This window comes from Melanerpes formicivorus, unplaced genomic scaffold, assembly GCF_026170545.1.
Source record: "Melanerpes formicivorus ecotype bairdi unplaced genomic scaffold, bMelFor1.0.p_v2 SCAF_5, whole genome shotgun sequence".
Taxonomy (NCBI): domain Eukaryota; kingdom Metazoa; phylum Chordata; class Aves; order Piciformes; family Picidae; genus Melanerpes; species Melanerpes formicivorus.
This window is the reverse complement of record NW_027142357.1, coordinates 2,896,115-2,918,257: the sequence shown is the minus strand read 5'-3', so window position 1 is coordinate 2,918,257 and position 22,143 is coordinate 2,896,115. Positions and strand designations below refer to the sequence as shown.

Sequence of the window (22,143 nt, the reverse complement as noted above, 5' to 3'; positions counted from 1 at the left end):
ATATTGAAATTCTCAAGAAACTAAAAAGGAGGCTAATGAATAAGGCTTACAGTAGTGTCAACGTAAAAAGTAAACACCACTCACCCCAAATGTTGGCAATTTTGGTAGTATTTTACTTGAAATATCTCTGTTTATGTACAATTTCAGGCCTTTCACAAAAGGCATGGGAAAAGTGGACTAAGGAGAACAATACCAATGTTGAGGGTATGTGAAAGGTCAGTGTGACTCAGTACTCTAGAAATTAGTCATTGAAGTATTTCATGGAAAAAATATAAAGATAAAAACCTTCCTTCCTGAATGTCTTATGGAGAGACGCAAAGGCAGGAAGTCCAGCTGTCAGTACAGATATGAGCAGCAAAGGCATGCTGTAGGAATTGCTAGGCACCTACTTGGGGAAAATTGACAGCCTTTGCCCTTTGTAATCTCTTTCCCATTATTTGATTCTAGTAGGAGAGAGTTTGTGATTGTCTGTGAAGGCAACAAGTATCTACAGCCACAGTAAATGTATCTGGATTGTTGTTCAAACTGAATTTCAGAGTTGTAATCTAGTTTATCTTGTCTGAAATGCACACAGAGCAATGCCTAGGAGATAAAGATGATTAAAACACATTCTGCTCTGGTCTTTTCTCCTGTCAAGTGTGTCCCACATGAAAGAGTTTATTAAAAAGCAGTCATGTGAGCAATTGCTTGATAAATCAATTTCTTTGACATTTTTATAACTTTTATGCTGGACAATCTCCAAGTGTGCTTTAAATTGACTTTCAGTAATCATTATGTTTATCCTTACATTGTGCATTGCAGAATTTGTAATCTGGAGACTGAATGCAATTCAGCTGTCTGGTGTAGTTCTATGACCTTTGAAGTGCATTTAACCTTATAGTACAGTGCCCACATTGCTAATATTGCTGATGAAAAGTCAGTTATTACTCATCTAGCTAGCATATTAAATGCAGAATAGCTATTAAGTTAAAGTTTCATGATCTTTTTGACTCGGGACAGACAAAACAAGTAATGACATATCTCTCCTTAATCTTATCAGGGAGATAATTTTGAGAGTCTAGTGCTACAAGTTAATAAATTGTTGGAACCTGCTTAAAGGTTTAGTGTCAGATCTAAAGGGCAGTGAGGGAGGGTGTACAAAAAGGAGACAGAATTTCTCTCACAAAGGAAATTTTAAGAGATTAGGGGGGAAGTGCTCCAGGATATAGTGTCTAGGAAACAAAACAAATGTGTGAAAGAGCAGACTTCCTAATGGGCTTTCAGAGAACATGTCCAGAGCCTTTAGTGAGTTTGAATTCTCAACCCTAGTTAAATGACACCCACAGTTAGAGAAAGCCATTTACTGTATTCCAGATCTAGCTTCAAGGAGTGTTTGTATGTTTCTCCAGCAGCCCTTCCAAGTTAGATGCATAAACAGGGACAGATACTAACACTCAGATTGTCTCTTCTCCAGTACAGGGGCACTGATAACATTCATGCTGCTCTTCTGACCCTGTGGAACTTGAATAAAACTAATTTAAGTAAAGGGCAAAGAACACCTATTGTTGTCATGGATATATCAATGGCATTAGGATTGTTTCAGGAAACAAATAACAAATCTCCTCTGAAAAAAAAAAAAAGAAGAGAGAGAGAGATGTTGACACTGTCTTTCACAGTGTGGGAAACTGTTTTAGCATCTAAATTTAAATAGGTGATTCTGGCAGTAACTCTCTTCTGCATTTAAAAATAAAGTGGTAGTGGCTTGAAGTGCTTTGTAACTCTCATGATTTTCTTGGTGTGTACGCAGTATTTTCTGAGAATGTATGCCAGAGGGAGTCAGAAGGGGAGAAAAGAAAATGAAAAAAATAGAATATCAGTAGAGCTTTGGAGCATCAAGGATTGCATGGCTCTCATATCTCACAACTTTGGAGCAAAACTAACATGAATCTAATTCCAGAACTTAGTATTGCTCTTTGTTTGGACTAAATCCAAAAATCTTATTTTTTCTCTAAGAACTAGGAGACGCTGATGGGGTCTTCATATCCAAAGCTGCTCTTCATACTGAAACCAGGGGAAACTGTCTTTAAAACCTACTTCTGTGTGTGTTTCTCTTATGAAACTCTTTTTACTTTGCAATAGGGACAGAGCGCCCCTGGGGAGAGAATGAAGCAAAACCATATGGAGAATTGTATAATTCCTTTCATAGTTATTTCACAGCAAAATAGACTTATTTTTAGACCTTTAAATTTTCTCTCATAACTCTTTTGTGCGTGTTCCCTAATTATTTCCTGTTGCTGTTAATACAGCTGTTCATTTTCCATTCTCTCTGCTGTTGCTATCTTCCTTGATACGTGCTGTTTGGCCCTGAGCATACCCCTGAAGTTAACTTTGGTAAATTCAATTTGGTGCTTAGTGAAAAAATAAGACTAGGTGTTTGAACCCAAGATATGATTTGGACTCAAGAAAGTTCAAATCTCTTCCAGAAAACAGAGCATTCCAAAAGAAGTGATTTTAAAGCAGTTATATTGAAAATAGCACTTGCAGTAAGTAAATTACAAATGCAAGTACTACATGAAGGTAATAATTAGTTGGCATGGCCTTTGTGACCTTCAAAGAAAGGTCTGCAATAGTGTATTAGCATCCTCTGTAAACATTTTCTGCTTTGGTTGAGAACAATCTTTTCCCTCCATATTCACACAATCTTTGACATAATGAGGTTCTAGACAATGATTTATGCTTTGTCCAATCAGAGAAATGTAGTGTGGAAAGATAAGCCTGATATTTTCTGTGCTCTGAGACTGATGAATGCTCTGGGTTCACAGAACTGCCACCCAAATAAGCAGCACTATCTATATTGTGGTGAGAGATGAAGGGAATTTGACCCTTGCAGTGTTATTTCATGTTGACCCTAAGTATTTGCATGATGATAATCTGAGGTGATCTGAATGCGCGGCTATTCCAGCCAACGACACAACATTTCTAAGTTCTGTGATGATCCAAAGCTCATACATCCAGAGCAATAAACATTTATGTGGTGTCTCCAGCTGAGAATCTAAGGTGAGCTCAACGTGCTTGACAAAGCAAAGAAACTGGTGTTTTAATCTTTGGTATGTGTGCAAAATGTCACCTATGTGGTGATGAGGTTACTAAAGGTTAATGGTCAGTTATAGTCAGAATTGGTGATGAGGTATCAGTGGGGCAGGGAGCTTCTTTCTGTGCTTGCCCATTATACCGACAGCTTCACTCCAGGGAAATCAAGCGGTTGTGTTTCTATAGGGTGCACAATGTGAACTTAGGCACAACTGAGTTGATGACAAATACACAGGCCTGAAGTGACTCCTTTAGGAAAGAAAATTGTGGTAAGTCAACTGACCTCTAAATGCATGACTATTTATCAGTAAGTACATCTGAGATTTGAAAACATACAATCTACTTTTCCAGTTCAAACTGCTGGAAAAAAATACAGGCTGAGGCTTTATAATGCTCATGTTGGGACTGCCATGCTCTGTTCTTAAACTATGATTAATATTTCTGTTTGTCTGTTTTGCTAGTAGCTTCTGTGCACTGAGAGTTACTATTGTTAGGATGCTGACAGCATTCTCTGTTTGAAAGTAGGTTGATACAACCTATATTTCTGCTACAAACAGGTAGCTTCTGTCCCAGTATCAAGTTTGAGTGTTGTGGCTTTGGTGTTCTGATTTTCAAGATTATAAAATTATGTGAAGTAGTAATTGGGTTTAGTCCACATACAAAAATATTCTCATAGGCACAAATAACATTTCCTTTGCATGTTAAAAGCTACAAAAGCATGGAGAAGAGATTTTCCTTATCTTGGGATGTGGCCTGTGAAATATAGTAGCCGCATGTAAATAAACAACTGTCTTATTTTTTTTATTTGGAGGTAGACACTGAAATTCAAACAGTGATGTCAGTATATCCTTTATGATAAACTCATAATGTTTGATCCTGTGGCATGTGTTTTATATTGTGGGTTTTTTCCCCCTATGGCTAGTAAAATAGCTACAAAATCATTAGTTGTTCTCCATAAAGGCATCAGTAGTACTTTATAAGACTTGATAGAGGCAAATTCAGTGTTCCTGTGAAAAATGTAGCTATTTAAAATGGTAACTCTTAACATAACTCTTAACATCAGAGTTTATAATTTGCTTGGACTCTCCATTGGGTGCCAGAACTACACAAGCAGTCAGTTAGGAATATCACTTACAGGCTAGTGCAAAGGCGTAATCTCACGATCTCTCCGCCTCCCAGAACATATTCAGTTCCCAGCTCCTGGGAGATGGATAACATGGATGTGAGGCCCCAAGTCAGCCAGATAGGAGAAAGAACTCAGTGGAGGAAGAAATCAGAATTCTGGAGCTCTGTCTCAAGATAATTGGAGACAGGATGGCAAAAGTAGCCAGTACCAGGAGGTGAGCTGACTAGAAGGAAGTAAATAGGTCTTGAAGCTAAATTTGGAAGATGGAAGCTGGTTTTAAAGCAGAAGTGACAAGAACTGACAAAGGAAAGTGAAAAGACAAGAGAGGTCTATAGTTATATGAAAAACAGAAGGGTGTTCTTATGGTAGGCATATTAATTGTGGTGGGTATTTCAACTTTAAAACATAACAAAGCTTTCTTTTCCATTCATGTATCAGTTGTTTTGCAAAACAACATTTACAACCTTAGTAAAAACAGAAACAAAGTGGGAGTTTAAATCTTAGACAGTGATGTCAGGTCATACAAGTTTTCAGTATAAAAACTGATGAAGACCTTTGATTTTTCACTTCCCGATTGTTACTTCTTCCCAATTTTCATCTGAGAATTTAAGAGGTGGAAATATTGCAGAGACAAGAAAACTTACGTTAAACAATAAAAGGTAGACAATCAACTAAAGTTCTGTTTCATAATAACAAGGAATTTTGAAGCTCTTGATGGAATCTGACAGAGTCTCAGGACTAATACAGACTGTTAGGGTAAGTTGGGAGTGGGAAGGTCAGTTTTTATCATTATGGTTTGAATCAGTAATGTTTGTGTGCTGATGACCCACACTAGACTGCCTCCCTTTTTATTAAGTTACAGTGACACTGCAAGACTTTGCTTTGGTAGAAGTCAGTTTTGAATGACAGACCAGCCCTGGCGCTTGAACTTACAATGCTGAGGCATGTATCATCATTCTTCATTCAGTTTCAGTATCAGTATCACTAAGGTTGGAAGAGATCTCAAAGATCGAGTCCAACCTGTCTTACATCAGAGGAAGGGCGACAGAATTCATGCTTGCTGTATTCTACATACTTACTCTAGAGCAAATCAGAAAACATGGTCCTTCAAACAGCTGTAAAATAGCCCATGTAATAAAATCTTTTTGAAGGGAACTCACTGACTGCCAATTGGGAGACAATGCTACAGGTACACCTAATTAAATGTCATACAATTCCTAGTAGGGAATACAAGAAAACATAGGGTTATATCGTAAGTCCTTGGGTGCTATAATCCTGTCTAATTAAACTGGTTTAGCTTTAATTTTAGACCGCTAAATTTGGCCTCTGACTATGCACATCCTACCTCCTGCTATTCATTGCTCTATTTACTTAAATCCTTCGCTCTTTTTGTGAGTGTGTGTGTATATGTGTGTGCACTTCCATTTCCTGGGCTGCCAGTATAAATGAGTCACTTTTGCAGTCATTACAATGTCACTTTATGCTATTTTCTAAAGCTGTCTGATTTTTGGCTACTACTGGAAATGCTGGCTTTTACTTGGCTTTTTCCAGTTAGCTACTTAGAGATAAATACCATGCTGAAAAAAGTTTGCCTCTAAACATTCTGCTAACTATAGAAATTGGGTGTTGAACAGACTGCTAAGTAGAAAAAGAAAATATCTATATACAGATATAAAATACTTGGTCTGGAGATAGCAAGCTGCATGGAGAACACATTGAGTTTTATAGTGTCTTTAGCAACACAAAGTCTTGAGAGCTTTCTTGTATTTCTGTATTTAGGTGACAAGGTGAAATAAGCATTGTTACAAGACAAAGTGATAAGGATCTATTATTGGGAATTTCCTTGACTGCTTGTGGTCTGCTTATGTGCCAGCTTGAGGGCAGCTAATGGCATTATTCACAAATGAAATAATTTTAATTACACCAGTAAAAAAAAATCAGTGCCAATTATTACTCATAGATATTTGATCCCCTTTGTCAAGTAACTGAAACGTTATAAATATACAAATGTCTCGTTCCAAAAGTAGCAATCCGAGCAGTAGAGTGCCAGCTCCTAAGGAAATGTATTAGGAATATATGAAACTTGCATTTATGACTTTGATGTAGAGAAAAACTGGTGTTAATGCTGCACTGATTCCTGACTGCCCTGAATTAGGACCTTCCTGGAGTAAGGTGGTATATTTACTTTCAAAGATATTAAAAATTTGGCCTTGATTATCAGATTCTTTAACATGAATTGTTTAAACTAAAAATGTTTAAGGACAGACAGTCTTTCACTAACATATGTCATATTTTACTGAGCCAAATGTCATAGGTAAGTATTTTGAACAGTGCTTTCCATATAAATAAAATAAAACACAAATAAAAATCATTAAAAAGAAAGTAATATCAAGGAGATTTAGAGCTTTCCAATTATGTTACTGGGCAGCTGTACATCAAATCAGAAAACTTGGACTTTTCTAGAAGTTTTGCTTTTCGTAATAGAAAAAGCTGTGCCAAGTTCACTTTGATCTTGGATTTCACTCTTCATTTAAGACTTATAAGAAATAATTAAACTGCAGAAGGATTTAATCATTTCAGTACTAAATCCTTCATCTCACCTCCACCCATACCTGACATAGCGTTGTGGGAATGTGTGACCTTGGGGGAGGGTTAGCAAGAAGATAAAGGAGATTGTGTCTGGTCAGTGGACTTTGCAGTAAGGCAGGCACTTATAAAGCCTGGATTTTTCCTCTTGGGAAAATGCCCAAGCTTCAAGAAGCCCAACTTTTGACAGAGTGTTGTTTTAAGGGAACATAGGAGTTGAGTGAAAGACTAAAAATACTGTACCCTGATAAGATTTTTGTTGTCTGCACAAATGTACGACTTTATCCTCATAATCATGAGGATACGTATTTTCTAGCTTATGATACACAGCATTCTTTCTGTTTTCAAATTAAAAGTAGAAAGTTATTAAGGATTTCCTATATTTCCCTTCTAATTGGAAACAAGCTTTTGGGAAGAGTTCTAATTGGGAACAAGCTTTTGGGAGGTGGTTAAGTCTCCAACCCTGGATATGTGTAAAGGTTGTTTGGATGTGGTGCTTGGGGATATGGTTTAAGGGTGAACCTTGTAGAGTAGAGTTATCAGTTGGACTTGGTGATCCCAAGGGTCTTTTCCAACCTGAATGTTTCTGTCATTCTGTGAGTAGTGGATGACTGTGTTAAAACAGATTACTAGATTTTGAAATCTGAATCTGTAGTCTTCAGATACATGGAAGATGGAACCTGAGTAATCCAAAACCAAATTCAAACATATTTTTCCTGATCTAGTGAGAGGCTTTTCCATCATGTTTGGAAAAAATCAAATACAAAAAATAAGAGTCCAGGTGCAAATTTGGAATGAATTCATGGGCAACTGAGGTTGTGGATAATTTGTGGGTTCCATTATGAAGGGTCACAACTGTGTCAATGGTTGCAAATTAAAAGTGCTAAGGAAAACAATGTGCTTAGAAATTCCCCCTTCCCAATGTCATTTAAAAAACCTGCAAATGAAAGCGTATTCTGTAATTTTTCAGTCCCATGGACTTGCATGGAGCCAGGCAAAGTGTAAATGTCATTATGGAGTATCAAATCAGATTTTTTTTATTATATTTATCCTTTTGTTCAGCCTAGATGATGTCGAACTATCACTACCTTTATTTACACTATAATACTAAATGGTTATTCGTGTGCAGCTGTTTGGAATTTGTTATGTAATGTTTCTTCCCATGCAACTTTTTCTTAGTTAATGTCAGACTAATGTCCTAACTCAGCTGTCTCTCAAATCATAAAGACAATTTTAAACAAATTCAGGTTACCTTGAACACAATTGCTTTATTCCTCTTTGAAAGCATGAGCAGACTTTTCTCGAGGGGGAATAAAATGATTTGTTGTAACTGTTTCTCTAACCTTCGGATAAAAAAATGTACAATTTTTCCAAGACCCTGTACCACAAAGTTTTGCATGGAGAAAAATCTGGTATTAGGCCAAGTGCATGGTGAGAGGTAATCTGTTTCTGGAAATCACAGAATGGACTGTAAGAAATTAAAAGAAATGTTACTACCTCTATTGAATTTGTGTGGAAATCCACTCCATAGAACTCCCTCTTTAGCTGTTTTCTTTGTTTTGAATTTGTGTTATACTCTTATATTTCTTTGATATGTTCAAATATTTGCTTCTTATGGATATTATCTGTTTCTAGTGTCTGAAGTCTAAGACACTATTTTTTCAAAGCAGTATATAAAGAGATCTGTTTCTGTGGATCTCTTGGCATTAAACTTTAGCACTTTCACAGAAGCTGATCAAATTCAGGACAAACTTCCTGAAGCTGTGCCAGTAATGTCTAGGTTGGCCATCACCCTTGGTGTGGAATAGTTAATTTACCTTCAATTTAAGTTATGGTACATCCTCAGAAAAAAAGTGGAGAGGGAGTACCTGTTCTTTGGTGGACACGAGATACTGAAAACATCCTAAAGGGAGCATGCTACTGCTAATGTCAGGTACTGTAACTCACAAGTTTTCAGTGGATAACAATGAGTATTTCAGTACAGACTCTTCCTTTCTTTAAATGGTGCAATACCTTAAAAAGTCAGTGGTGAGATAACATTTGGACAACAGCTGGGAGGAGGATGGCTTTAGAAAATGGAAATAATTATTGCATATATACAAGAGACTTTCAGACACATTCACAAATAAACTAAGGCAAATGAGGACAGGTGAGGTACACAAATAAATGTAGACATTAGCATTAATGGATGTAATTATGCCTAAACATCTGGCATGTTAGAGGTGAATTGATCACTGATAATAAATCCATAACGCAATGCCATGGGTTTTTATCTTGTGTTTTAATGATACTGCAGGGATATCCTGTGGTCAGCCAAGCAGCCCATAAGTAAATCCTACAATAAAGAGGTTGAGGAAAAATTATTTATGGAGCAAAAGGATCACAAAGGAATTAGATTAATAAAAAAATAATAAAAACTTTATTAGATTAATATGTAAAAAAAATACAGGAATGCAAAACTGGTGTTCTAGTTAGAAACATGTTTAAGTGCGCCACTATTTCTTTGGAAAATACCTGAAAAGGACAGATTATAGCTCTTGCATGTTTTCCATTTCCATGATGTTTCAGAATTTGCAACACGATGGATGCTGTTCCAGGAACAGTTACTACATCTGTAGGAGAAAACACCACTTTTTGAATTTATTCATGGAAGGAAAAACAGGCTTTGAGGAAAAGTCATTTCAAAATCACGATTAATATCACAAAATGAGTTCTAACTTATTTGTGCCAGACATCTTTCCAAACTTTCTGTGGATAAAGGATTTTATGTCAATCTGGAAATTGATCTTAGAAGGAATGAAAGACAGATGCACTCTTTTGTTTGTTTTGGCAGGAATGTAGTATGATGAAAAAGTTAATGCTGTCATATTTTCTGGTTAAAACAGAAATTCCTTTGATTCCAAAATTCTCTTCCTTCACAAAACAAAAAAATAAAGACATCTCAGTGGTTCTGACTGCACTATATCCATTCCATCTCCATTCCCATTGCCCCTCAGTTTAGGAAGGATGTTGACTTGCTGGAATGAGTCCAGAGAAGAGCAACAAAGTTGATGAGGGGTTTGGAACACAAGCCCTATGAAGAGAGGCTGAGGGAGCTGGGGTTGCTTAGCCTGGAAAAGAGGAGACTCAGGGGTGACCTTATCACTCTCTACAACTACCTGAAGGGAGGTTGTAGACAGGCTGATGATGGTCTCTTCTCCCAGGCAGCCAGTACCAGAACAAGAGGACACAATCTCAGGCTGCGCCAGGGGAGGTTCAGGTTGGATGTTAGGAAGAAGTTCTATACAGAAAGAGTGATTGCGCTATGGAATGGGTTGCCCAGGGAGGTGGTGGAGTCGCCGTCATTGGAGGTGTTCAGAAGGAGACTTGATGGGGTGCTTGGTGCCATGGGTTAGCTGTTTGGGTGGGTTGGATTGGTTGATGGGTTGGACATGATGATCTTGCAGGTCTCTTCCAACCTAGTTTGGTTTATTCTAATTCTAATAAAGGTTTATATGCTGAAACCTTCTAAAGGGAATAGTTAATTAATTTGTCAAATGATTAGTGCTATTCATGGCCTGGTCTGTAATTTCACCTAGATGTATTTTTAAGAACGTGTTTTAGTACATATGCTGCAAGTTAGAAAAGCATTGCTTGCAGGAGAGAATAACTGGCAAGTTGCCAAGAGAAAAATGAGTTCTGGCTCTGATTTGGTGCTGAAGGTACAACTGCATCTGCTGGCTCTGGAACAGTTTTACTATGATTTATTTCTGACTTTGTAGACAAAGATATATCACTCAGAGAAAAGTTTACTCTATTAAAGATGACTTTACAGAACTTCAGAATATTAGGGGTTGGAAGGGAGCTTAAAAGATCATCCAGTCCAACCCCCCTGCCACGGCATGATCACCTCCAGGTGGGTTTTGAATGTCTTCAGAGAAGGAGACTCCACAATCTCTCTGGGCAGCCTGTTCCAGTGCACTGTCACCCTCACAGTGAAAAAGTTTTTCCTTATGTTTGCATGGAATCTTCTGTGCTCTAGTCTGCACCCATAGCCCCTTGTCTTGTCCTTAGGCTTCTCTGAGCAGAGCCTGTCTCCATCCTCCTGACATTTGCCCTTCACATCTTTATAATGACATGAATGACATCATGCCCCGTCCCTCTTTTCTGACTAGAGACCCAGCTCCCTCAGCCTTTCCTCATAAGGGAGATGTTCTACTGCCTTAAACACCTTTGCAGCTCTGCACTGGACTCTTTAAAGCAGTTTCCTGCCTCTTCAGCATCATCTCTTTTGCTTTGATACTGTAAAGCTCTCTTCCAAGCTCTCACAGCCCCTCTTTCATCCACTGTTTTAGGTGATGCAGAGGTGGGATCTTCACAGGTATGTAAACAAAAACATGAAGGCAAAAGAGTGTCTGAAGGTCAGGAGCTTCCTAGTCCATGGATTTTTAATTTTGAATAAGTTAATATTAATTAACTTGGCCAAAGTTTAGCATCATATTTTAAGAAAAGAGGATATATATAGGAAACGTATCTGATGGCAGGTAACAGAGATGCTGAATCTATTCTCTAATTAGAATTCAGAGATCCTTAAGGAACTTTCAGTTAGTTGAAAAATATGTATTTGTAAAAGTGTTAAAGCAAAACTCTCATACATGCACGTATAACGTCATCTTTGGCAACCTGAACATGCCAGCTGCCATGGAATAAGTGTTTTCTTTGTGTGAATGACTGTGTTTGCAGTAATCCTCTGTAAAAAAATACTAGCTCTTCACTTAGATGAAGTAAATTAACACAAGATACAAAATACTTCTTAAAACATTGAAGCCCACATGAAAATTTCACTCCTGTGAAATGCAACTTACACAAAAGCCCAGGAACTTGATAACTATAAATTGATGGGATGTTTGTTAAAAATAGTCTTACATACGTGGAATGAATCTAGGAACCTGCTAGAGTACAACTCTTTTGAAAACATTTGACATGCAAACCAACTATATATTGTGTAAAACTGATCGGGACGTGAAAAGTACAAATTATTCATTTTATATCATTACGTTTTCTGAGAGGTGATTTCAGTTGTACTGGAGATAGGATGGGAGACCTGCGATCAGTTGGGCGTAACTATACATCTTGCCTTGATTTTCATTGTGCTGACACTGTAATTACACTAACATGGCTTATATTATTCCCAGCATTCTTGGTTTGTGTATCTACCCATATGGTCATGCACTACCCTGCCAATGAATTTTGCAGAGCACTCAAGGCATTTGACTGAAGTGTATGTTGTCATTTCTGTGTTATACAGGAAAGATGAAAGGAAGGAAGAAGAAACGGTCCTTACCTTCAACCTTTATCTTGCTGCTCATCTGTATCACTGGGAGTGCAGCTGCTAACCTAGATGACAGCGAAGAGGAGTATGTTTTGGGTAAGAGGTTGCAAACATAGCACACACAAACTTATTGCATGAATCAACAAAACCCACTGTGCACTCTAGATATAATTCTGTACTTGTGAACCTCTCTGGGAAACTTTAGAAAGTGGAACTAAGCTAAAATACACTGGGTTCTAACTATCAGGGAGCTGCTCACATTAAAGACTTCACGTTTTTTGAACTTCTAATCCTAATCAAACATTGTCCATTAGCCATCAAGGCTCTGCTTGAGGACCCAAAGAAAAATTCAGTAACTGAGGAAAAGAACACATAGATGGTAAAACCAGGTTTTTTCTCCCTATGCAAATGGGGCAGAAATACAAATGACATTGTAGAGTGATGTTTCTCGATTCTGTGCACAGCTTGCTTCAGTCACAGTTAATTGGCAGAATATTGTCTAAAGACAATGCAGTTACTGCCCTAGTTGTTTTTCCAGTCTTTGAAGAACCACTTCATATAGCCTCAAGTGATTTGCTATTGCTGAATAAATAAAAATTCACTAGTTAGAGATTTCTTTTATTAAAGTAATGTCACGAGTTTGACTATTAGAACTTAGGATATATGATGTTTAGAAATTAAATTAGGGCCCAGTTTGTGTGACTACTGAAGACTCAGACTGTTTAAAAAAAAAAATATTTTTGCAGTACTCTTTTCATTTATTCATTTATTTAATGACTAGATTGTTGCTAATTATAATTATACTTGTGGCCTCTTAAGAGTGGTCGTGGTGAACTCTAGAGACTTTGTAGGCTGCAATTTCACTGCTAACATTTATTTTCAGAGTTAGATAGTTATAAAATGTTGACACATTTTACCTTAGAATTCAATACTTTTCAGGCATTAAAGGATAAAATATGTGGTGTGCACCCGCTTTTGTGTTGTGCTTTTGGATCACATTGGGTGCAAATGCCATGTCTATTACTATTTAAATTACAGTAACAATTAGGGGGGCAAGACAAGTCCATCGGATAGAAAAGGATTTTCTTGGCAAAACCTATTGTATTTCCACCAATAAATAAGGGCAAAACCAAAACTGAAAGATACAATGATAACTTTTATATATATTGTTCAGAAATACCTTAAGTAGTTGGAAGCACTTTAGTTGGTGTTCCAAAATGACTCACAAGATGAATATGCTTTTTGTTCGTATGTGAAGGTTTATCAAGAATAAATGCAACTGCTTAAAGAAAGGGTAGGAAACACATGGGTAGGAAAAGCACTGAACAGTGTGCGAGTGGGAAGCTGTCAAACTGACAAAGATGGAGAGAGAAGAAACAGCCATTCACTAGTGACAAGGTGCTTAGTATTGATAACACTTATCAAAGACAGACATTCACAAGAAAGCCTGGAAAGGTGACAGCATATCTTTATAATTAAGGACAACCACAGAAACTCTTATAAGGTTGAGAACTCACAGCCTTAAGCAAACAAAACCAGAAAATGTTTTTCATAAGAACTCAGAAGTATTCCTGAACAAGTTTTATTTCCTCAATTTAATTTATATAGTTCTGTTTTGAAAAGCAACTTTGCAATAATTCTGTTTCATATTTATTGTGCTGCAGGGATAATACAGAAATCAGTTCACTTTCTCATTAAAAGAATGTAATTTTAATAACCAGCCATGCAGATTATACTTAATATTCTGAAAGTCAAGCTAGAGTCTTTTGTTATGCCAGGGGAGAAAGTATTGTTTTCACTTGTATTAATGTAAGAGGATTAGAGACATAATTCACCACTCTTGGTTTTGAAATATTATACTGCTTACTAGTGAAGTGACAACAGTGCTGTGCATTGATCATATAAGGTTCATGTGCTCAGGGCTACGGCATGACTAACTGTGGATGTACTGGAGCTCTCACAATGTAATTACTGTTAGTTAACAGTGTCTGTTCATGCATTAAACAGCCGTGCCTTTAGCTGCAGAAGTTGCCACATGAATGGCAATAAATGTGCGGATGGATGTGCTGTGTAGGAGCAGTCTTGGCCAATATCCTGTTTCCGACAGTTGCCAAAAGTAGGAAGACTGAAGGAATGGAGGAAGGCAGTGACAGTGCAGCTATTCCTGCGCTGAGTTGGTGCTTATTGTGAGCCATTTCTTCAGCATTACTTTGCTCTACCCACAAACTTCATAGAGTGGAAAAACTGTTAAGACAGAGCAGTGCCTTCTGTTATGAAAACCTCTCTAGCTGATATAATGAAGTCTTGAAAAAATTGAGGAGTGGAGAGAAGGAGAGGAGAGGAAGTTTTGCTTTGCTTTATTTTGCTTTCAGTACAGAGTAATATTTCTGTGTGACAACAAGCATCGGCTGTAACTATTACTTTAAATGTTTCCAGCAAAACAAATGCAATTTTCTTAGTCTATGATAGTACAGTCCTGTAATTCTATAGATTTTTCTAAGTTTATCTGGACTAGATGCTTAAATTGGATAAGTAAAAAATATCCAACAGAGCCAGATCCAATGTGGAGGATTAAACCAATTTTCTTTTTAAAACAACAAATGCAACATGCTGTACTGAAGAAGGAGAATCAATGAATATATAAATATAAGGTGGAAAATAGCCATTGACGCACTTGTATAACAAGATTATATTTGCTGGAAAGTAAGTGGAACTTGCAAACTATTACAAAAATACTGCAATGGAGAAAAGGGCAAGCAATTCTGTTATATTAAAAAGAAAACAAAGGATAATTATTCCACTCTGTTTGGCACCAGAAATGCCTCAGGTGGAGGATTATGTTCAGCTCTGGGCAGCACAATTTAACGGTAATCCAGACCAATAAGGAAAAGATCCAAAAGAGATTTGTATGGAGGTTATAAAGCAAGGCCAATGAAAAGATTGGAAGAAAAGAGATTATTTAGTATAGAGATAATTAGGAGGAGACTAAAGTATTTTAAAAGAAAGTAAGTAAGTAGATCAGAGGTGGGCTGCTGAAGTGATGCAGCAAGTGCAAGGGGGGCTTCAAGCAGCCTGGGAAAGAGCTGAACCTGGAGAACCCAATGTAAAGGCTGAGAGCACAGGAGGCTATTTCTCTCTTGCAGCATCCTTGGATTGCAAGACATGAATTTACTACATATATGGTTTAAAACTATTCTGTCTATGCACTGAAGACAGAACAAAATTATTCAGTATGTAATTATGAATGTTTAGGCTGTCTATTATAAAAAAGGCCTGTCTTGCAAAAAGCATAGTGAAATCCTGGAACTGGCTGCTTCAGGTTGCTGGAAACTTCACTGGAGTATTTTAAGGACAATTTGGACAAGGTATTTACCCAGAGAAATATGCCAAAACTTCAGTGAGAAACTTCATTAAAACTCCTTTCACTTTGAACTTCCAATGTTGCTACTGAAGAATATTCACTGACCTTCCTGATGGACATCCTCCCTAAATGTCATCTCCAGTGCTCTTCACAGAGGACATAAAATGTAGTAGGAACAATTTGTTCCAGTGTTCAAGAATAAAGGATGCCTCATATGAAGAATTAGTTTTCCTAAGGTATATTCCACATGTGAAATGAATACAGGCAGAATTGTATCTATGCAGACCTACTGGCCGAACACTCACACTTGCCTGCTCATCTGCTGCTCTAATCTGAGAAGGAAAGCTAGTTTTATATCATCTGTGTGAATTAAGTGGTCCCAGGTGTAAAATAATGGGGAAGAATTCTTTCACTGTTCCCAGTCACAAGAATGATTCAGTTCCTGTGAATCCCTTTGAGATTTCAGAGTCACTTGCTTGTTGTTCAGAGTTGGAAGGTTTGGCCTGTGGGGGTTTCACAGGGTACAGTCAAAAGTCTGGTAACTCTCTAGTATTCCTACAAAAATTGCCAAAAAGTGTGACACAGATAGTGATTATGTTTGCAGCAGATGTCAGCAGATCTGACAATGGTAACACTGTCACTGTGATTGCAGAGGAAAGGCCTCAGGAGGCAAGCAAAACAGTAATTTAGTTCTGTGGGTTTGATGGGAAATAGGCTAGGAGTTGAGACCAGAAAGTTCCTAAGATGAACTCTACTAAGCCATTTGTTCATCATCTTTGTGTAGTTTTGCAACTGTGCTCACACACTGCTTCTGTTTTGATTGCCCACACCACTGGTGTGGCATAACGTAGCAAGCAAAATGATCTGCCGTAACTCTATGTCTGAAATTCCAACAGTTAGGAAACCCACCAAGTTTACACAACCTCCTCTGTGGTTGAGAACTGTGTCACTGACACAGGTCGTGTAGGAGATCTCATTTCTCGTGTGCCAAGAAAATAACATGCATATAACCCAGCTGCCAGCCCTCACCCCAACCACATTTGAGTTGGATCCATTTCAGCGAAGATCTGAATGCTTGATTTTTATCATTTCAGGAGTTGTTCCAAGACTTACTGAAAACTTCAATGTTTTGAAGCCTTTTTTCTTTTTCCCTCCTTTTTCTATTACTGAGTGGGGGAATTCCAGAGTTTCATTTTGCAATGCAGTATCCTCTCAACTTTTCATGTTGAGCTTTGTTTAACCCCCTTCCAAAGGATTCCCAAACTTGTTGGAGAACTTTAGAATTTGAGGTCAAACTTAGAATCTCTTGTGATTTCTGAACCCTAATTCTTTATGGATTCCGGAAGACCCAGATAAGAAAACTATTGAGAAACAAAATTCAGAGATCAGTTTGGCAATCTGAGTTCCATAGGAATTTCACTGGACCTAACATTTCTAAAAGTATTTAATTCAGGACACATCTGATTAGATTTGAAAATATTAGTGAAGATTGTCTATTTTCCCTAAAGATAAAACAATAACAAACTCTTTTAGGGAGAATTTCAAAATGAGTCATCTTAATCTGCATTTTACCACCAAATTGTCCATTTTAGGGAGATCTAATTTTTGCATCGATGGTAATTGTGTAATAAAGGTTGTAAAGCTTTCAGGATTTTAAATGCTATGAGTTAAAACTATTTTAGTGCTGAAAATTTTCCTTTCCTCTAGCTTTAATAGCTGGCAGTGGGTCAAATGGAATAAAGTGAGTAAACTTCCACTGACCTCAGTATTTATGAGGATTTATCTCAGCTGCGCATTTTATTTAGGCATTATATAATAAGGCAAATTTCACATGTTAAACTTAGATCTCCACGAAGCAGGTAGGTGCCTAGTTATAGCAATTTTCTTTTACTGTATCATAAAGCCTGGGGGTTTGTGAATTCTTTTAATTAAAACTGGAAAGTTAGTCTAATTAGTAGTAGGAAGCTGTAAAATGATCATGTAAACTCTTGCCCTCGTTGTTTTTTTTCACTTTCCTGGTCCACTGCAAAGTGCACTGATGGATACTTTTACATGTACATATTAAGAGACATTAAGGTTCTCATTAGCTTTGGGGAAATTAATGGCAATTTTTAGATCTGTTCTTCTGGCTGCAATTGTGAGCACACAAAGTCCTCTAGGGTAAAACAGTTACTTGGAAAAGCAAACCAAGACAAGATGTCAAACTGTATATTGATAAAGGAACACTATCACAGCCAGAATATCCTTAGAGACACTGACAAGGTAAAACTTTGCTTGGTGTTATTCACAATATAGATTTTTATAAGCGTTTCTCTGACCTAACAATGATTTTGAATGAAATAGAAATGCCATAGTTTGAAGAGATAGCTTCTTTTCACCTTAACTTTCTAGCTGTGTGCTTCTTAGCTTTGAGTCCATGAAGATAAAATCGATGAAATTTAGACAATGTGATGACCTTTACCTGGTACCATCTGGGTTTATGTACCAGTAGAGTAATCCGATAGGGGAATAGTGCCCTCTTCTGGGTTGCTTTGCTTAGTTCATCCCACACTGCCATGAGGCGTCAATGAGCTATGTTCACTACTAGAATTTCATGGAAGAGAGCACAGAGAACCCTCTTTCTGCCTTTTCATTGTGTCTTTGGAAGCTACTAAGATTTTTCTCAGTGTATCTGTTCAGAGTAATTTACTAAATTCTGTGACTATTTAGAGATTTATGAAGAGGAGTTAGAGTTTATAGTGCAAGTTGGTCTGGATAAAAGTTGAAACCACACCACTGATTTGATCAAGTGGAATTTGTTTTCCAATGCAGGTGATAATTTTATTACTTCAGATCTATGTTTAGTGCATTTAGAACGTTACAGATAGATGTTATGCAGTGCCTCTGTAGCACAAGATGCAAACAGTCTCATTTTGAAGTTCTGCTATGCAGTGAAGCAAACTTACTTCATAACACTTGCTCTATTTCTCCTCTGTATTACAGGTGCTGCTTTGCCACCACTGAAAGTAGGGCATTCAGTCTGTGCCATGAAAGCAGATGAAGGTCCATGCAAAGCAATCCACATACGCTATTACTTCAACATTCAAAGCCGTGAGTGTGAAATATTTGAATATGGTGGATGCCATGGCAATGAAAACAACTTTCTAACACTGGAAGAATGTCAGAAGAAGTGTGTGGTAACAGGCCAGTACCTATTCTCTTATCTTTCAAACAGCTTTTCATTGGCATCTATTTATTCTCATCCCTAACCATATGACTTTTGGAAGTAGAGACCATCTTCAGTTCATATTAATACAGTAATATGATACCTCTAATGATTTCCCAAATATATTCCTAGGTTTATGCTATGTTGTAGTCATCTGAATTATTTTACACCGTGCAAACAAACATTCAGGATTCAGAAAGTGTGACCTTTTTAGTAGACCTGTGGAATAGAGGGACCAAAGAAACAAGGCTTCTTTTCTAGCTGGAGCCCTGTTTTGAACTCATTCTTAAAATTAAATTGATTTCAAGGTCAGTCTAAGCTGCTGGGCAGCACAGATGATTTTTATTGGTTTCAGAGAATCTTATGGAATTTTTTATCCCAGGTTTCTCCTTCAATTGAGAAGCTGATAGAAACTGTTCAAAATCTTGATTTTTTTACTATTATTTAATGTTGCTTGTTCTTTATGGTTATTCAGAAGATGTATATCTCTCAGAATTGAATGCTCATATTTCCATGAGTGTCAAGACAGATTAATATAGTTTCAAGAAGTTAAAAAGTGTCAAAATTGTGGTATTCACTTTTTGCATAGTAATTGTGTGACAAATGGCCTTTCTAGACTTAAATTTCTTACTTTGTCATATGGCCTCTCAGAGTCATGAATCTTTATACTGGATTTAATTATTTTTTTTTCCCTCTGCTTAAAACTGTCTTTCCACACTTATTAAATTTTCAGCAGAGAAATTAATGAAATTTGCTGCTGAAGCCCACAGCAGCAATATAACTTTTAAAAAATGAATGTGGCAATGTCATTCCAAGATAACAACCTCTCTTTAAAAGTTTTTTTTTCCTTTTTTTTCACTTCTACAGTGTTTTGTTTAGAAAATTGTGATTAATCTGCTTCTAGTTATGGCTTCACAAAGCTTAATGAATACAATCTTACAAGTGAACAAAATATTAAATTAATTTTTCTTTAGTAGCATTTCCTGTCAGAAAGACCTGGGGTCTAGGATGTGAAGACAGCTCTTCTTTTTGTATCACCACACTGGCTTTTGGTACTTCCACCTGGTATCTGGTTTTGGCTTTCAGATGGACCCACAGAACATTTACCATGCTTGTAGCAGGGTTATTTGCAGGACTGCAGCTGCCAATATCTCATCCAAAACATGTGACTTCCTGGGTCATTTAGAGTGTTTGTCTTAAATTCCAGTTTAAAGGCTAAAACAGGAGTCTAAACTGGAAAAGGCAGTGTTGATGGATAAAGAATTCCAAATATAAAGTGTCCAAAAGTCATCATCAACTCCATAAAATTCTTCAACTATTTTGACTAATACTCTGATATGTTAGACCAATGCCCAGAACAGCCACTCTGGACCAAATCCTGTGCTTGCACATAAGTGGCAGAATAAAACTGAAAGTTATTTAAAATGAGTAGTGTCACTGGTTTAGTGTCTACATCTTGATTCTCATCCCAAGTAGCATATTTGGTACAAGCAAATATTGAATCTGCTATGAGGAACTGAAGCAATACAGGCTCATTATTTCTGTATTCTCTGAACAGCAGCAGATAAAATGGTTTGCTGGCAGACACAATATGCCGTTAGTCATTCAGCCATTAAATAAACTCATAAGCTAACCTGCTTTTGTCAACACAATTCAGTAAAAAAAATAAATAAAAATTAGAAATAATAAATAATAGAAAAAATAAATATAATTCAGTAAGTTCTATTTGTCAAATCTGGCTGGCTGTGTCCAGACTTGCAGCATATGGTTATATTCATCTTACTTAATGTTTCCAGTATTTATTACTGCAGGAAAATCATTATTTAATACTTGTAGAAATTGGACTGAAAAGGAAGTCTGAGTGATAGGGAAGCATTTAAAATAAAGAATTATCAGACAGTTATCACTGTGAAGAATGTGAAGGTCAAGATTGCTAGAAATTTGCAATATATATACAAATTCAGAAGAAATAATGTGAATAGTCAAAGTATGTGATGCTAAGCACAAATACAAGAATAAAGGAGCCAGTATGAGTGAACTGTCAGGCTCCTTATATCAGACCAACTTCTTAAAATTTTTGAATGCAAAGACAGAAATGAGTAATTCCCAGAACTAACTGAAGTCAATACCGGAGAATTCAAAGAGCCCAACTGTAGGCTGGCCGTTCTGAGACACTCTAAGACCGTTTAGATTCAAGATGCCTAGTTCTGACACAAGTTCTCCTAGAAATCAGATGCATTTTTTATTTCATGTGCCAAATACTCATTACTTCAGAGAAGAAAAACCACTTTTAAGAGGTGTTTGGCTTTATTCACAAAAGTCTTCATTAGTGCAAAAGTCCTAATTTTTAAGGGAGTGAAGATGTATCTTGGACTACTTGAGTTTCTAGGATGGGAAAATACCTGCTGATAAAAGATTCTGGCCATGACAGCAATTCTAATGTCTACTGTTTGCGCAGCAGCTTACTCAGAAATACAGTTTGTTTACGAACAAGAAATTAATTCAGCTGTGGATTTGGCTTTTTTTACTGAAACCAGAAGCAAAAAGACACTGTTGACATGGTAGTAAGATTAAAACATCCTGGGCCTGTATCCACTCACAATAAATTCTTCCTGTTCTGTGCCAGGAGAGCAGATATCATATGCCAAAGCACAACTGCTGATTTTGGCCTGAGGGGGACAGCTGAGTGAAATTAGTCAAAGGGCCTAATGTCCATGGTTTAGGTCATGGGTTTGGGTTTAAATGCTGAAGGCACAGCTTTCTACTAATAGGAAGCACTGGAAATATGTTCAAACAAATGACATATCACTCTAAAGTGCATGTCAAATCTTTAAATGATATTTTTTTAAGGATGCCAGCTGTGCTGTCCTAGAGATGGAAGGAAAATGTAACCTAACAGAATGTCTGCTCAATGGATTATCTTTGAAAATATAACACAGGTTGTTTCCAGGAGAAACAAAGTATGGTGGGATTATGGCACACGAGGGCAGTACAGCTAATGCTAAAAACACCTCTTAAAACAGGAGCCACAGAAGGTATATCACTATATAAACTGTTTCTAACCAAGGTTAGAAACACTCTGGAGTATGAGTGGAGAATAAACTGCTAAAATTCCTTTCCATTTTGTTCTGTGAAGTGATTGTTACTGAGGTGAGAGGGATGGGGATAAGACTTCATTAAAATTACAAATTATCAAGTAGGGATACAGATGTCTGAAGTATCCTCTTTTACTGGTTCGGTAACAAGGAAGGGCACAGCAACAACTCTGCTTTGCAGCAGGAATTGTTTACAGCCTGAGGTCTTGCTAATAGGTACTTCCAAGCTGGGATAGGGCATAGCATTACTGTATACCCCACCCTTATCAGCTGGACAGAGCAACTGTACCTCACACACAATGTCATGGAGGCTGTAGCGATGTCATTCAGGTGTATGACTTTGCATTCCCTCTCATTTCATGTTTCAGAGAAGGCTAGGCCATGGGTTTC

At 37.2% G+C, this 22,143-nt stretch overlaps 1 protein-coding gene across 3 annotated transcripts in view; it reads left to right on the top strand.

Annotated features, from left to right (window-relative positions):
* TFPI (tissue factor pathway inhibitor) overlaps positions 1 to 22,143 on the top strand; it is a 72,836-nt gene that overhangs the window by 36,070 nt on the left and 14,623 nt on the right. For all 3 annotated transcript variants that reach the window (XM_068137887.1, XM_068137888.1, XM_068137889.1), the window contains exons 2-3: positions 12,069 to 12,188; positions 18,436 to 18,636. In XM_068137887.1, the coding sequence (XP_067993988.1) occupies positions 12,069 to 12,188; positions 18,436 to 18,636 (321 nt within the window). The remainder of the gene's footprint in view (positions 1 to 12,068; positions 12,189 to 18,435; positions 18,637 to 22,143) is intronic.